This window comes from Schistocerca americana, chromosome 9 (genome assembly GCF_021461395.2).
Source record: "Schistocerca americana isolate TAMUIC-IGC-003095 chromosome 9, iqSchAmer2.1, whole genome shotgun sequence".
Classification (NCBI taxonomy): domain Eukaryota; kingdom Metazoa; phylum Arthropoda; class Insecta; order Orthoptera; family Acrididae; genus Schistocerca; species Schistocerca americana.
The window spans coordinates 120,343,221-120,360,006 of record NC_060127.1 but is presented as its reverse complement, the minus strand read 5'-3'; the positions used below and the strand labels follow the sequence as shown (position 1 = coordinate 120,360,006).

The following is a 16,786-nucleotide window of genomic DNA, read 5'->3' as shown; positions in this document are numbered from 1 at the left end:
TAACAGCTATAAGAAGATGCGTGTTTTTCTCACCAAACGCGTTTCGCTTTGTTGAAGTAAAGCATCATCAAAGGTCTGCAATTACAGAAATTCACAACTGAATTTTTTTTAAGATTGAAAAAAGTTGGTTTTTGCTTACGGCAATGTTTGCTTTCTTTTTCGTCAACGTCATGAAGTGCCGTTAGCTAGCACGTCTTTGGCTTCTTTCTTCAGACACTATTACTTGTAGTCTAATTTGTAAGCTTCTAAGTGTGCACCGTGTTCTGTACCGTTGCGAACGTTACCACTTATATATATATATATATATATATATATATATATATATATATATATATATATATATATATATATATATATGTAAGTTGGCAACGCTACAAAACACAATACGCACTTAGAAGTATACAAATAAACAGTGAACAATGGTACGAGATAGTGTGGTGTGCAAAACTTAAAAAAAAAAAAAAAAAACAAAGACTTGTTAACTGCAATATGACGCTGGTCGTTAACAGACAATTACAGGTCAAGAATTTCAGTTGATCTAAGAAGTAATTACAATTACCAAAAGCACAAATAGCTTATCGCCTAATGATAATAGCCTACAACGATGAAGCCATTTCAAGTAATTAAATCTTAAAAAACATATTTCATTAAGTGGTATCATGCTTCACCCATGAAGACCGGCTTACGAGATCACAGACCAATATTAAGTGAATAAAATGTCACTATTCAAATAACTTTAATGACATTTAATGTGTTGAGAACAAGTGTCTGGCGCAGTTGTTAGATCGGTTACTGCTGCTACAGTAGCAGGCTATCATGGCTGGATCGCGGTGTTACAGTCGGCGCACGAGCGACGAGGGACAGCATCTCCGAGGTAAACATAACGTGGGGATTCTCCCATACGACCATTTCACGAGTGTACCGTGAATATCAGGAATCCGGTAAAACATCTAATCCCCGCCATCGCTGTGGCCGAAAAAGATCGTGCAAGAACGGGGAACGATTACTGGAAAGAATTGTTCAACGTAAGAGAAGTGCAACCCTTCCACAAATTTCTACAGATTTCAGTGCTGGGCTATCAACAAGTGCCAGAGTGTGAACCATTCAACGAAACATCATCGATACGGGCCTAGTCGTGTGTACCCTTGATGACTGTGCGATACAAAGCTTTACGCCTCACCCCGCCGGGGCCCGTCAGCACGGACGTGGACTGTTGGTGACTGGAAACATGTTCCCTGGTCGGACGAATCTCGTTTCAAGTTGTATCGAGCGGACAGAGGTGTAGGGGAATGGAGACAACTTCATGAATCCATGGACCCTGCATGTGCACAGGGAACTATTTTAGCTGGTGGAGACTCTCTAATGGTGTGGATCGTGTGCAGTTGGAGTGAAATGGGATCCCTGATAAGTCTAGGTACGACTTTAACAGGTGACACGTACGTAAGCGTCATATCTGATCACCTGCAACCATTCATGCCCATGGTGCATTCCGGTGGACTTGGGCAATTCCAGCTGGACTATGCGACACTCCACACGTCCAGAATTTCGGCGGAGTAGCTCTAGGAACACTCTTCTGAGCTTACACACTTCCGCTGGCTACCAAAGTCCTCAGACATGAACTCTATTGGGCATATCTGGGATGCCTTGGGACGTGCTGTTCAGAAGAGATCTCCACTCCCTCATACTCTTTGCTGTAGGAGTCATGATGTCAGTTCTCTCCAGCACTACTTAAAACATTAGTCGAGTCGGTGCCACGTCGTGTTGTGGCACTCCTATATGCTCGCGAAGCCCCTACACGATATTAGGGAGGTGTATCAGTTTGTTTGGCTCTTCAGTGTATAAAGGTGCCATTTCCACAGATGCGTGAAGAATTAACATTACCAAAAATAATCTGAAAGACTCAAGCTCAGCTAACGTATACAATGAGGCCCATTCCTTGGTTCGCTGTAGACTTCCATAAGCTAGGTATTTAATGTCTAATCTCTCATGTAATAACCCCACATGATCACGATTAAATACAGTTCTTAAACACTACTGGCCATTAAAATTGCTACACCACGGAGATGACGTGCTACAGACGCTAAATTTAACCGACAGGAAGACGATGCTGTGATATGCAAATGATTACCTTTTCAGAGTATTCACACAAGGTTGGTGCCGGTGGCGACACCTACAACGTGCTGACATGAGGAAAGTTTACAAACCGATTTCTCATACACAGACAGCAATTCACCGGCGTTGCCTGGTGAAATGTTGTTGTGATGCCTCGTGTAAGGAGGAGCAATGCTTACCATCACGTTTCCAACTTTGATAAAGGTCAGATTGTAGCCTATCGCGATTGCGGTTTATCCAATCTCGACATTGCTGATCGCGTTGGTCGAGATCCAATCACTGTTAGCAGAATGTGGAATCGGTGAGTTCAGGAGGGTAATACAGAACGCCGTGCTGGATCCCAACGGCCTCGTATCACTAGCAGTCGAGATGACAGGCATCTTATCCGCATGGCCGTAACGGATCGTGCACCCACGTCTCGATCCCTGAGTCAACAGATGAGGACGTTTGCAAGACGACAACTATCTGCACCAACAGTTCGACGACGTTTGCAGCAGCATGGATTATCAGCTCGGAGACCGTGGCTGCAGATACACTTGATGCTGCATCACAGACAGGAGCGCCTGCGATGGTGTACTCAACGACGAACCTGGGTGCACAAATGGCAAAACGTAATTTTTTCGGATGAATCCAGGTTCTCTTTACAGCATCATGATGGTCGCATCCGTGTTTGGCGACATCGCGGTGAACATTGGAAGCGTGGATTCGACATCGCCATACTGGCGTATCACCTGGCGTGATGGTATGGGGTGCCATTGGTTACACGTCTCGGTCACCTCTTGTCCGCATTGACGGTACTTTGAACAGTGGACGTTACTTTTCAGATGTGTTACAACCCGTGGCTCTACCCTTCATTTGATCCCTGTGGAACGCTACATTTCAGTAGGATAATGCACGACCGCATGTTGCAGGGCCTGTACGGGCCATTCTGGATACAGAAAATGTTCGGCCGCTGCCCTGGCCAGCACATTCTCCAGATCTCTCACCAATAGGCAGCTGTACCTGTACACCCCATCAAAGCTCTGTTTGACTCAATGCCCAGGGGTATCAAGGCCGTTATTACGGCCAGAGGTGGTTGTTCTGGGTACTGATTTCTCAGGATCTGTCCACACAAATTGCGTGAAAATGTAAACACATGTCAGTTCTAGTATAATACATTTGTCCAAGACAGAGAGGGACAAAAAAATGTAAACAGGGTGTTCAAATGGTTCAAATGGCTCTAAGCACGATGAGACTTAACATCTGAGGTCATCAGTCCCCTAAGAACTGCTTAAACCGAACTAACCCAAGGACAGCACACACATCCATGCCTGAGGCAGGATTCGAACCTGCGACCGTATCAGAAGCGCGGTTCCGGACTGAAGCGCCTAGACCCGCTCGGTTACAGCGGCGGGCTAAACAAGGTGTTGCTTTTACTGTCTGATGATGACGATGATTGTCTGTGAAGCCATAAAGCCAGTGATCCTATCTGTTCTTTGTTACCTTTCTTTATCTTTTCCTTTCTCTATGAGCCACATCACTTTCTTTCCCCTTATTTTAATTTTCTACGTGTTATCACATTTCTCTTTCTCTGCCCCTTCCACCTCTTTTCCTCACATCCACTGCTGCAAGCACTCATAGTTTAAACCTACCTTTCCATAATTTATATTTACCAAGCGAGATGGTGCAGTGGTTACCACACTGGACTCGCAATTGGGAGGATTACGGTTGAAACCTGCATCCGGCCATCCTGGTTTAGCTTTTCCGTGATTTTCCTAAATCGTTTCAGGCAAATCGCTGGGATGGTTCCTTTGAAAGGGCACAGCCGATTTCGTTCCCCATCCTTACCTAATTCGATGGGACCGATGACCTCGCCGTTTGCTCCCCCCCCCCCCCCAAAAAAATCAACCCAACAACCAACTTATATTTATTGTTGAACTTATCATAAAAGAATGTAAACTGTGTGTTTTTTCTGCATTGTAGTTATTTCTAAATGTTGTATCATATGTAATTTACAATATGCCTATTCTACTGAATGTAATGTACAATTTGTAGAATGCGTGGTAGGATGAAAGAGATTACCAGATAACCTTAATCTGAGTTAAATAAATAAGGAAACCAATATTTCGTCGCTTGTGAGGAACCTTTCATTCTGTGTGCAGCCGGCTAGCAGACCCTGAGGTGGAGGTGTCATGGCCGCCTTTCACAGAGAAGGACGAGTCTTACCTGCACATCACCAGCGACGGGCTGTGCATAGCCAAGCGGCCATTTGAGGAACAGGTGGCCTTCTGGGAGAAACTCTACAACCAGTATGGCGGCTAGCAGCCAGCAGCAGTGCAGAACCAAGCTGCATCAGCGGAGGCCGCCGAAATGTAATCGGGAGAGACAGTGGCCAGTCTATCGCATAAAAACATCAAATATGATATACACAAGGGATGTCTAAAACATTGTGCCTGTACAATGAAAATACATGAAATAAATCGTAACAGGATACTACCTATAACACCATAAGGAGAATACTAACGCTTTAATATTAGCAAATCCACCCTACAAATGCTACCTCTTCTACAGGATTTTTGAAGACCGTGACTAATGGGAAGGAGTGGGGCTTTATTACGCATCCTGGGTAAACTAAATGTTGGTGTCATGAGGAGTAATTATAGATGGAATCTACGGTCTGTAGCAAAAAGTATGTGGTTGTTGAGACTGGTTTGATGCAGCTCTCCATGGTACTCTATCCTGTGCAAGTTTCATCATCTCCCAGTACCTACTACAACCTACATCCTTCTGAATCTGTTTAGTGTATTCATCTCTTGGTCTCCCTCTACCATTTTTACCCTCCACGCTGCCCTCCAATACTAAATTGGTGATACCTTGATGCCTCAGAACATGTTCTACCAACCGATCCCTTCTTCTTGTCAAGTCGTGCCATAAACTCCTCTTCTCCCCAATACTATTCAATACCTCCTCATTAGTTACGTGATCTACCCATCTAGTCTTCAGCATTCTTCTGTAGCACCACATTTCGGAATCTTCTATTCTCTTCTTGTCCGAACTATTTATCGTCCATGTTTTACTTCCATACTTGGCTACACTCCATACAAATATTTTCAGAAACAACTTCCTGACACTTAAATCTATACTAGATGTTAACAAATTTCTCTTCTTCAGAAACGCTTTCCTTACTATTGCCAGTCTACTTCGACCATCATCAGTTATTTTGCTCCCCAAATAGCAAAACTCGTTTACCACTTTAAGTGTCTCATTTCCTAATCTAATTCCCGCAGCATCACCTGATTTAATTCGACTACATTACATTATTCTCGTTTTGCTTTTGTTGATGTTCATCTTATATCCTCCTTTCAAGACACTGTCCATTCCGCTCAGCTGCTCCTGCAGGTCCTTTGCTATCTCTGACAGAATTACAATGTCATCGGCGAATCTCAAAGTTTTTATTTCTTCTCCATAGATTTTAATTCCAACTACGAATTTTTCTTTTGTTGCCTTTACTGCTTGCTCAATATACAGATTGAATAACATCTGCGATAAGCTACAACCCTGTCTCACTCCCTTCCCAACCACTGCTTCCCTTTCGTGCCCTTCGACTCTTATAACTGCCATCTGGTTTCTGTACAAATTGTAAATAGCCTTTCGCTCCTTGTATTTTACCCCTGCCACCTTCAGAATTTGAAAGAGAATATTCCAGTCAACATTGTCAAAAGCTTTCTTTAAGTCTAAAAATGCTAGAAACGTAGGTTTTCCTTTCCTTAATCTATTTTCTAAGATAAGTCGTAGGGTCAGTATTGCCTCATGTGTTCCAGCATTTCTACGGAATCCAAACTGATCTTCCCCGAGGTCGGCTTCTACCAGTTTTTCCATTCGTCTGTAAAGAATTCGTGTTAGTATTCTGCAGCCTTGGCTTATTAAGCTGTTAGTTCGCTAATTTTCATACGCCTGTTTTCTTTGGGATTGGAATTATTATATTCTTCTTGAAGTCTGAGGGTGTTTCGCCTGTCTCATACATCTTGCTCACCAGATGGTAGAGTTTTGTCAGGACTGGCTCTCCCAAGGCTGTCAGTAGTTCTAATGGAATGTTGTCTACTCCTGGGGCCTTGTTTCGACTCAGGTCTTTCAGTGCTCTGTCAAACTCTTCACGCAGTATCGTATCTCCCATTTCATCTTCATCTACATTTTCTTCCATTTCTGTAATATTGTCCTCCAGAACATCGCCCTTGTATAGACCCTCTATATACTCCTTCCACCTTTCTGATTTCCCTTCTTTTCGTAGAACTGGGTTTCCATCTGAGCTCTTCATATTCATGTAAGTGGTTCTCTTTTATCCAAAGGTCTCATTAATTTTCCTGTAGGCAGTATCTATCTTACCCCTAGTGATATGTGCCTCTACATCCTTACATTTGTCCTCTAGCCATCCCTGCTTAGCCAGTTTGTACTTCTTGTGGATCTCATTTTTGAGACGTTTGTATTCCTTTTTGCCTGCTTCATTTACTGCATTTTTCTATTTTCTCCTTTCATCTGTTAAACTCAATATTTCTTCTGTTACCCAAGGATATCTATTAGCCCTCGTCTCTTTACCTACTTGATCGTCTGCTGCCTTCACTACTTCATCCCTCAAAGCATCATTTACTGCATTTTTACATTTTCTCCTTTCATCATTTAAATTCAATATCTCTTCTGTTACCCAAGGATTTCTATTAGCCATCGTCTTTTTACCTACTTGATCCTCTTCTACCTTCACTATTTCGTCTCTCAAAGCTACCCATTCTTCTTCTACTGTATTTCATTCCCCTATTCCTGTCAATTGTTCCCTTATGCTCTCCCTGAAACTCTGTACAACCTCTGGTTCTTTCAGTTTATCCAAGTCCCATCTCCTCAAATTCCCACCTTTTTGCAGTTTCTTCAGTTCTAATCTACAGTTCATAACCAATAGATTGTGGCCAGAGTCCACATCTGCCCCTGGAAATGTCTTACAATTTAAAACCTTGTTCCTGAATCTCTGTCTTACCATTATGTAATTTATCTGACACTTTCTAGTATCTCCAGGCTTCTTCCATGTATACGACCTTGTTTCATGATTCTTGAACCAAGTGTGAGCTATAATTAAGTTATGCTCTGTGCAAAATTCAGGTATGTGGTAACGAAAACTAAATACAGTCGCCAAAGTAGAATGGACAAAAGTAATTGCAAAAACAATTGTAGCAATGGTTTCTTGGTCTAAACAGCTGCTAAATTGTGCGACATATCAATAACAAAAACGCTTTAAAACACATACAAACGCACTAGGAGAGTCTTTCAATAGAGCCAGTCTTAAATTTGCCGGCAACGTATTATGTCACACTAACGGGCACTAAACATTTCAGTAAGGTACGGTAGTGCTAGCTGCAGTATTCCACTTAACTGAGAAAAGCATTATTCTGTAGAATAATGGTACCCTGAATCTTTACTCAATATAATGACTACTTTTGAACTAGTTACAGAGCAGTTACGTCATCAACAGAAGTTATAGTCACTGCATACTGCTAATCTTTTGCATTTCACAATTGAATACATGTACATGTGAGTCCTGAATCTGTCATTACCTAAATCTGTTAGTTCAGTTCAAAATTGTAGGTACACATAAACCACAAAAATAAATATAAGAATTTTCATTACACTTTTACTGATAAATACTGTTATAAAATTGGAGTGGGCAGGGCATAAGCTGTTCTGTCTTGTAAATTTCTCTCTAATTAACACATTAAAAAATAAACCTTAGCTGTGTATACACATCATCTTCGATAAAACAAATGGCACTGATAAAAAATTCGTAGCACATCTATGATTGGTCGAGGCACTTTTGTGTTATTATCAGTAAACAACCTTGTAGTCACTGCTTCGACTTACAAATTGTATATCAACTGAAAGAAATTTAATATCGCTTCGTTTATTGTACTTTGTGTAAACGTATTTCAGCTGTTAAATAAACTTAAAAATAATGAATTAAATCTAATTTGAAAATCAATAAAACGACAGCAGTTACTTTAACACTTACTTTTAATTTTTTATTACTTTTTTCAGTTCTTTCATTTTGATTCAATGCTCAGAGTATTCATTGGCATCGTAATACAAGCCTAACAGGTTTATTCATTCAGAACAAATAAAAATATATAATGCAGTGTTGCACTTTAACATTTATATTGAAGAAACTTCAATAATCACATCTTAATGCATGTACAAAACTAAAACATTGTTTGTGGAGATGACGTAAATCAATATGGCGCAATAACTTGCTAATATTACGTACACTTGACTTTTCTTCTCTGCATCATAATTATAAATTTAGAACAGACCAATAAATTCCATTTTTCTGCTGCTAATAGCCATATCCATCCGAGGTCTTGTAACCCACTTTCATTATACCTTTATCCTAACTGAAAATTTGGTTATGTCCACGCTGCAAAGACTGCTGCCGACAGAATCACCTTGAAACTTCCTGGTACATTAAAATTGTGTGCCGAACTGAGACTCGAACTCGGGACATTTCCCTTTCGCGGGTGGGTGGCTCAGTCGGTAGAGCACTTTCCCGCGAAAGGCAAACGTCCTAAGTTCGAGTCTCGATCCGGCACACAGTTTTAATCTGCTAGGATGTTTCATATCAGCGCATATTCTGAGGCAGCGTGAAAATTTAATTCTAGAATCGCGTTTCCAGCTTTATTTTCATTTGTCAACTGTTTAGGTGTGAAGGCCCTCTTTTTCCTACAACTTACGATACTATAGTCCCTATGCATAAATGAGCTACATTACTTAATGATTGGCACATACCTTATAGAAAAGACCACAGATTTTAAAATGACATATAAAAATACAAAATTACAGAAATTCACAAAACTGAGGAAAATTTTCATATTCATATTTAAATCAGTGTATTTTAGTTACAATATTTCATAGTTCATTATTAAATAAATGTTACATAAGGTTTTATTTTTTAGTCGATGAAGATCAATGACGCCGCATCAATTTCACTTACCATATCCCAACCTCAATGATGACGTGAGGTTAGCTTTTTTTTTGCATCGCCGGCCTTCTCACAGGTTTCGTGTGGTTAACCACGAACTCCTCTCGGGTGCCAACCTCTCCATCTCAGAGTAGCAACTGGACCCAACATTCTCAATAATTTGTTGTATACACTCCAATCTTTGCATCTGAGATGAATGGAAGTTACCCCTTGATGTCTTAACATACGTCCTGTCACCTTGTCCCTTTTTTCTGTCAATGATTTCCACATGCTGCTTTCCTTGCTGAGTCTATGGAGAACCTCTTCATTGTCTTGTCTTATTACTCTACCTAGATTTCTAGATCTTTCTATAGTTGCACATCTCAAACGCTTCGATGCTCATCTTTTCCAGGCTTCCCACGGTCAACGATTCCTTTCCACAGAACGCTGTGCTGTAAATGTATATTCCCATTAATTTCTTCCTAAAATTACGGCCGATGTTTGATACTACTGAAATTAATCTACATTAATAACAGTTTGAACTCAACACTATAACACTGTAACTGAACATTACAGGTTGTTTTCCCTACTCATCTGCATCAACTTATGTTTTTCCACCTTCAGAGCAAGCTGCTATTCTTCAAACCAAAAAGAAATTGTATCCAAGATACCCTCTATCTTATTACCATTACCCAGCAATGACACCCTCCAGTATACTACAACATTGTCAGCACACAGTATAAAAATGCTTGCTCACCCTTCCCGACAGATCGTTTGGGTGTACTGAGAACAAGAGTGGCCCTATCACAGTTACCTGTGGCACATCTGATGATACATTTGGCTCTGATAAACACTAACAGTCCAGAACAATTTACCAACTTCTATTACCTTAAAAAAGTCTTCAAGCTAGTGACTTGTTGAAGAATCTATTCTGCTTACTCAAACCCCGTTAATCCTAAATGATAAGGATGCCACACCGCACAGCAAGACTTCAAAGAAGGACGAATAAGCGTAGCGTAGACAGTCCCTTTAGTAGATCTGTTGCATCTTCCAAGTGTTCTGCCAATAAAACGCACTCTTTGGTTTGTTTCTCCACAACATTTTCTGCGTGTTTTTTCCTATTTAAGTTGTTCACATTTGCAATTTCTAGTATTTAGTTGAATTTGCGGCGTTCAGATGTGATTGACGTATCGTGTAACCAAAGTTTAACGGATTCCTTTTAGCACTCATGTGAATGACTTCACACTTTTCATTCTTTACGGTCAATAGAGAATTTTTGTACCATACAGACATCTTATGTAAAGCGTTTTGCAATTTCTTACGATCTTCTGATGACTTAGTTAGACGATAAACGTCAGCATCATCTGCCAAAAAAGCGAACACAGCAGCTCAGATTGTCTCCTAAATCGTTTATACACATAAGGAACAGCAGAGGGAACATTACACTACCTTGCGGAACGGCAGATGTTACTCCTGCTTTACCCAATGAATTTCTGTCAGTAACCACGAGCTGCGAGCACACTGGCGGGAAACTACGAATCCAGTGAAATAAATGAGACGATAGTCCATAGGCACGTAATTTGATTACAAGCTGCTTATGACGTACGTTATGAAAAGCCTTTTGTAAATCTAAAATACGGACCCACTTTTAAATCCGTTGTCGTTAAATTTCAACACTTCGTGAGAGTAAAGAGCCAGTTGTGTTCCACAACAGCGATATATTCTAAATTCGTATTGACTGTGTGTCAATATACCGTTCTCTTCGAGGTAATTCATAATGTTCGAACACAATATATGTTCCAAAATCGTGCTACTTATCGACGTTAATGATATGGGTCGGTAATTTAGTGGATTCTTCCTATTACCTTTCTTGAATATTGGAGTGACCTGTGCGATTTTCAAGTCTTTGGTAACGTTTATTTTGTCGAGCGAGCGGTTCCACATGATTGTCGAGTATGGAGCTATTGCATCAGTTTATTCTGAAAAGAAGCTGATACGTATAGAACCCGGACCGGAACACTTGCTTTTATTGAGTGAATTTCGAACATCTTGCCCCACATATCTTTTCTGCCGTTACCAACTGCGGCATGAGAAGTGCTTCCTGGTCTTGCGCAGGCGCTTCCAGCCTCCATCCTCAGCTCTCGCATGACCTCCATCGGTCAGCCGGCCCCCAGAGACGCTTGATACTGCTGTTATACCGACCAGGCCAATGAGTAATCGATTTACCCGCCAAACGGCACGCTACTACGACGGTCGTTCCGAAAGTAATGCCTCCTGTTTCTGTTCATGGAAACTATAGGAGGTACATGAGTCACAACGGCACAGCTACATAGTCTGTCATTTTTCGACAGTCACCACTATTCGTTATGCACTTTTTCCAACGATGAACCAGAGCCTGCATGGCGCGCTTGTAAAATCCGGAGCCAGCTGAAGCTAACCACTTCCTTACAACTTTGACAACAGCATCCGAGTCCTGAAAATGTTCGCCACGAGGTCCAAAGAAACAAAAGTCTGGAGGCGTTAAATCGCGTATGTAGTAAGACAGTCAAGTCGAATTTTGCAACGAGTAGGGTGGTCACAAAACTGGTGTGGGGCCTGGCGTTATAGTGTTGCAGGCGAAAGTTGGTCTTCTTCTCTGGCCTCACCCTGGAAATTAGGGTTTTCAACTTAAAAAGTGTCGTCTTGTAGCGTGCTGAATTGACAGCTTCTCCAGGCTCCAGGGCATCCAAAAGAACCACACTCTGGCTTCCAGACTTCTGCGATGCAGAAGACTGTGCACTTCACTCTGACTGCAGATGGCTGTCTTGCATTCCTACTTTGATGAAGTGTAGTAACCAAAACCAACCGCGGGAACGCCTTTGGCTGCGGATCGGAGCCGCCAGGCGGAGAAGCCGCCGGCAGTGGAGCACGCACCATCGGGTAAACACAAGGACGAGTCGGACGACAGACCAACGACAACCAACCACGACCGTCTATGACCGACACAACAAGGAAGAGATAAACATCGGAGGCTTGTACAAACCACAACACCGACAGTTAATCCACTCGGAACCAGAGCCAGCCAAATGTCAACAACGAGCAACGACCAGAACGCAGTACCACCGAGGTAGAAACGAAATCCAGAGCGAGTACCAGACTGACTGGACTAGGTTGTTTTTTTCTTTATTGTATTTCAATTCCCCATCGGGGCGGGCTGGCAGCAGGATATGCGCTGCTCTTCAGCCGAAAGTCATAGAACAAACAATAGAAAACATTTAAAAATAACAAAGGAGAGAATACGGTGAACATGGAGATAAAAAAAGGGGGAACATCATGGAAGGCAATAGACAAAAAACGGGGTGACCGTAAAATGGAGATAAAAAACTGTTTAAAAGTAGCACACACAAAAAGCCACACACTGCAACAATTAAAAGAACACAAGGCACAGTATGAGTGGAGCATAAAAGGTATCGACGGATGGCGTAGCACATAACAAACACTGATGGCGAACCTCAAGGCAGTACACAATTAAAATCACACCTCTTGACGCACAGGAGAAAGAGCACTAAACACAACACTGATGTGGCACACTGACGATGATCAAAACAGGGGATCTGCCAGGCGCTAGGAGATGAGGGAGACCTGAAGAAGGGAGTGAGGGGAAGAGATGGGGGAGATGAGCGGGGGGCGCACTGAAGGGGGCCAGGTAGGGAGGGATGTGGGAAGGAAAGAGGCAAGTATGGGGTGCAGGGTCTCAGGGGAAGGGGGGGAGGAGGAAAATCCGCTCTGGGAGAAGGAGGGAAGAGGGAGGGGGGGGGGGGGGAACAAGGCGTAGGTTTGGAGTTTAAAGAGGAGACCGGGATGCCATACACAGTCATAGGCATTTTGGAGGTGAAGGGAAACAAAAATGGCAGAGCGACGGGAGTTGAGCTGGAGGGACAGAAGGTGAACAAGGTTAAGGAGTTGGTCTTCAGCAGAGAAGGAGGGTCAGAAGCCACACTGGGTAAGGGGGAGGAGGTGGGGTTGAGCAAGGTGCTGATGGATACGGCGGGAGAGGATGGATTCAAAGACCTTACTGAAGACTGAGGTGAGGCAGATGGGACGATAGGAAGAGGTGGCAGAAGGGGGTTTCTTGGGTTTGAGGAATAAGAGGATGCGGGAGGTCTTCCACAGGTCAGGGTAGAAGCCAGTAGAGAGGATGACAGTATAGAGATGGGCGAGGACAGTCAGGAAGGAATAGGGGCTTTCACGAAGGCGACGGTAGGTGACACAGTGGTGACCAGGGGCCGTGTTGTGTTTGGACCAGAGGATAAGTTTAATGTCTTGTGCTGTGATGGGAGTGTTTATGTCGGAGGGGCGCAACTGCCCCAAGTACTGGAGACTAGCAGCAAGTGGAGCGACCGAGGTATCGGCACGTTCCATGATGGTGGGGAAAAGAGAATAATCAAAGTGGGGATCATCGGGGATAGAGAAGACCTCGGAAAGGTGGGAAGTGAAGTGGTTGGCCTTACTGAGGTTGTCAGGAAGGGGGCGATCGTTATGGAGGAGGGGGTAGTGGGGAGCGGAAAGGGAGCCAGTAAGGCGATGGAAGGCGGACCAGTACTTGGAGGAGTTGATAGGGAGGGTGGCGTTGAGTCGTGTGCAGGTCTGGCGCCAGTCTCGGCGTTTCGTTGCTGTAATAAGTTTCCGTATGTGTCACTGTATTTGCTGCTGGCGTTGGAGTGTGTCCCTGTCACGAGTGCGCAGCAAGGAGCGATAGAGGCGGCGGGATTCACGGAGGAGGACAGCCTGTGGAGGGAGAGTGGGACGGTGTGGGTGGATGGTTTTAGTAGGAACATGGGCCTCCACAGCGTCAGTAATTACCTTCTGAAGGAAGGACGAGGCATGGATGATGTCGTCAGGATGGCGATAGGTAAGGGGGTGGCTTTCGACCTGGGTGGTGATGGAGTCCCGGTAGGCAGCCCAGTTGGCACGGTGATAGTCATGGACGACCTTGGGAGGGGGTGCAGGGTGCGGAGCCGGAGGGGGGCGGTGAGCAGACGTTATGGTGAGAAGGACAGGGAGGTGATCGCTACCTGTGGGGTCAAGGATGGCGACAGCGATACGCCCAAGGAGGTTGGGGGAGGCAATGACAACATCAGGGGTGGTGTCACTTTCGGGTCGGGTGTGCTGGGGAAGGGGAACAAGGTCACCTTGGATTGTGAAGAGGAACTCATGCCACTGTCGAAGGGCAGCAGGAGTGCGGCTATGGATGTTGAGGTTGGCGGCACTCACATAGGTGGAGAAGGTGTGGTCAGTGTGCGAGATGAAGTCATAAGGAAGAGGAGCATTGGAGCGAACATAGATGGTGGCATAGGTAATGGTGAGTGAGGGGAAGAAGACGCTAAGGATAAGGTGTTCAGTGGGGTCATTGAGGAGGGGTTGTGGCCGGATGGGTATATGCTTAAGGTAGCCAATCATGACCACCCTGCGCACGAGGACCAGGAGCGTCAGTGCGGTGGAGGATACAGAGAGAGGTGCGGATAGAAGGGTGGGGCTGGAGAAAAGTTTCGTTCAAGAGGAAGGTGTTGACCTGGTGGTGAGAGAGGGTGTGCATGAGGACGTATTTGTTGGAGTGGAAGGAGCGAATGTTCTGGAAGAGGATGCGATACTCATGCCGTGCCATGGTGGGAAGAAGGGGGGGAAGCGGGGAAGGGAAGAGATTTAAACGAGGGTGTCGAGGCGGGTGAAGGTGAAGTGGGCTTGGTTGTGGGAGTAAGTTGCGAAGATGTTCAGGTGGAAAACAGGGCGAGCAGCAAGGGATATTTGTTGGAAGGTGCATGGGCGCTGAAAAGGGTGAATGTTTTGGAGTACAACGGTAAGGAACCGGATGATGTCCTCGGCCGTGGGTGGTGGATGGAGGGAATTGTTGGGATGGACAGGGGGATCAACGGGATGAACTGGGACTGTAAGCTCAAGGGTGGCTGGAGGGGGTTTAGCTTTACACTTGTGGGAGTAGGTGGGATGGGGGCCATTGCAGGTATTACAGGAAGGAGGAGCAGCGAGGTTGGGGCAGTTCTTAAGAAAGTGGGAGGCCTTGCAACGGGGACAGGTGGGGGGGGGGGGGGGTTTGCAACAGTAGGATTGGGGAGGGGATTTGGAGGATTCAACAGGGTGGCGAAGGTGGTATATGAGGGCACCCTGGGTGAGGAGATGGTCAATGGATGGGGCGGACTCAGAATACCCGCATGAGGTAGGTGGGACCAGAGGCATTGTGGATACAGCGGGCAGAGCGGATTTCCAAGTCCGGGTGAGAGTTCAGTTCTGCCAACACTTCATCCTCTGTGATCACCGGGCTGAGCTTGGTGATCACAGCAGTGTAGGTGGGGGGGCGATGGGGAGGCTGGGCTGACGAGGAGTGGAAGTGGAAAGGAAGGGTGTCAGAGAGGCATGGGGGCCAAACATAACTCGTGGGAGTTTTTGCAGGAGGTCTGTGTGAAAGGATGGGGACAGGGACTTGATAAGGACAGAGTCCCTGTGGGGAATGAGTTGGGAGACGGGAGCACTAGATAAGTACTTTCTGATCTCCATGGTGAGTGTACGAGCGTCGAGGAACTTAGGATCGGGAATTGACAGGACAAAGGTGTGGAGGGTGGGGGCCGAGGTATGGGTGGTAGGAGGAGGGGTGGTGTCCATGGAGACGGCAGGGGGAGGGGGGGGGGGTGTTGACTTTTTGTGGGAAGTGGCGGGAGCAGAGTCGGTAATGACGCGCTGTTGGAGTTTTTTGGAGACTGGAGGCTGGGAGGAGGGGAGAGGGACGGGGAGGAGAGGGAGGTGGCAGGTGGTAGATCCCTGTAGCGTAGTGGAGGCGCCGGGAGAAGCAGCCGGTTCAGTGGTGGCGATGGTGGCTCGGCGCGACGTGATGCGTGCGAGAGATGCAGATGACGAAGTGACGGGGTGGGTGAGAGAGGGGAGGCCGACCAGCTGAGGGGCGGCAACAGAGGCGGCAACAGAGGCGTACGTGAGGGCGGGGGTAGTAGTGGGAGCTGTTGAGGGTGTGGAGGCTGGAGGAAGGGTGTAGAGGTGTGGGTATACAGCAGGGGAGGAGTTAGGGGGATGGGTAAGTGGGGGAAGGGGAGGTGTAAGGAGGGTGGCCAGGGGCGGCACTCCAGGAAGTGACTGTGGGAGAGGGGGAGGGGGAGGTGTAGATGACAGTGGAGGTGGGAGTACTCATTGGAGACGAACGGCGACGGACAGACGGACGGGCAGCAGGCGGCGGCGTCGGCGGCGGCGATGGTCGGCGACGAACGGACGGACGGACAGCAGGCAGCAGCGACGGCGGCGGCGGCGGTGGCGGCGGCGGTTACGGCAACGGCGACGGACAGCGAGCAGGCAGGCGGACGGACACGAACACCTACAGCAGCAAGCGGCGGGCGGGCAGACAGACAGACAGGCAGGCAGAATCTTCGAAGACGGAGATTCCACCCTGAGAGTAGCCCAGGCTTTGCAATCTGACGCTTTCGAAGGAGGGGCTCCAACCCTCTAGATCACTGGACTAGGGCAGAGCAGGTCCCTATATACGAAACCGGAGGGAGCGGCTATTGGCCGCAGTCTGCAGGTGGTGTAGCAGTGGCGCCCTCACTGCGCGAGAGCCGCTGCGCGGAATAGCCGCCGAGGAGGCGGGACTAGGGCAGAGCGGGTCCCTATATACGAAACCGGAGGGAGCGGCTATTGGCCGCAGTCTGC

At 45.8% G+C, this 16,786-nt stretch overlaps 1 protein-coding gene across 1 annotated transcript in view; it reads left to right on the top strand.

Annotated features, from left to right (window-relative positions):
- The window catches only part of LOC124551156 (esterase FE4-like), a 195,472-nt gene extending 190,864 nt beyond the window's left edge, over positions 1–4,608 (top strand). The window contains exon 10 of the mRNA XM_047126123.1: positions 4,254–4,608. Within this exon, the coding sequence (XP_046982079.1) occupies positions 4,254–4,413 (160 nt within the window). The 3' untranslated portion in view covers positions 4,414–4,608. The remainder of the gene's footprint in view (positions 1–4,253) is intronic.
- The last annotated feature ends 12,178 nt before the right edge of the window (positions 4,609–16,786 follow it).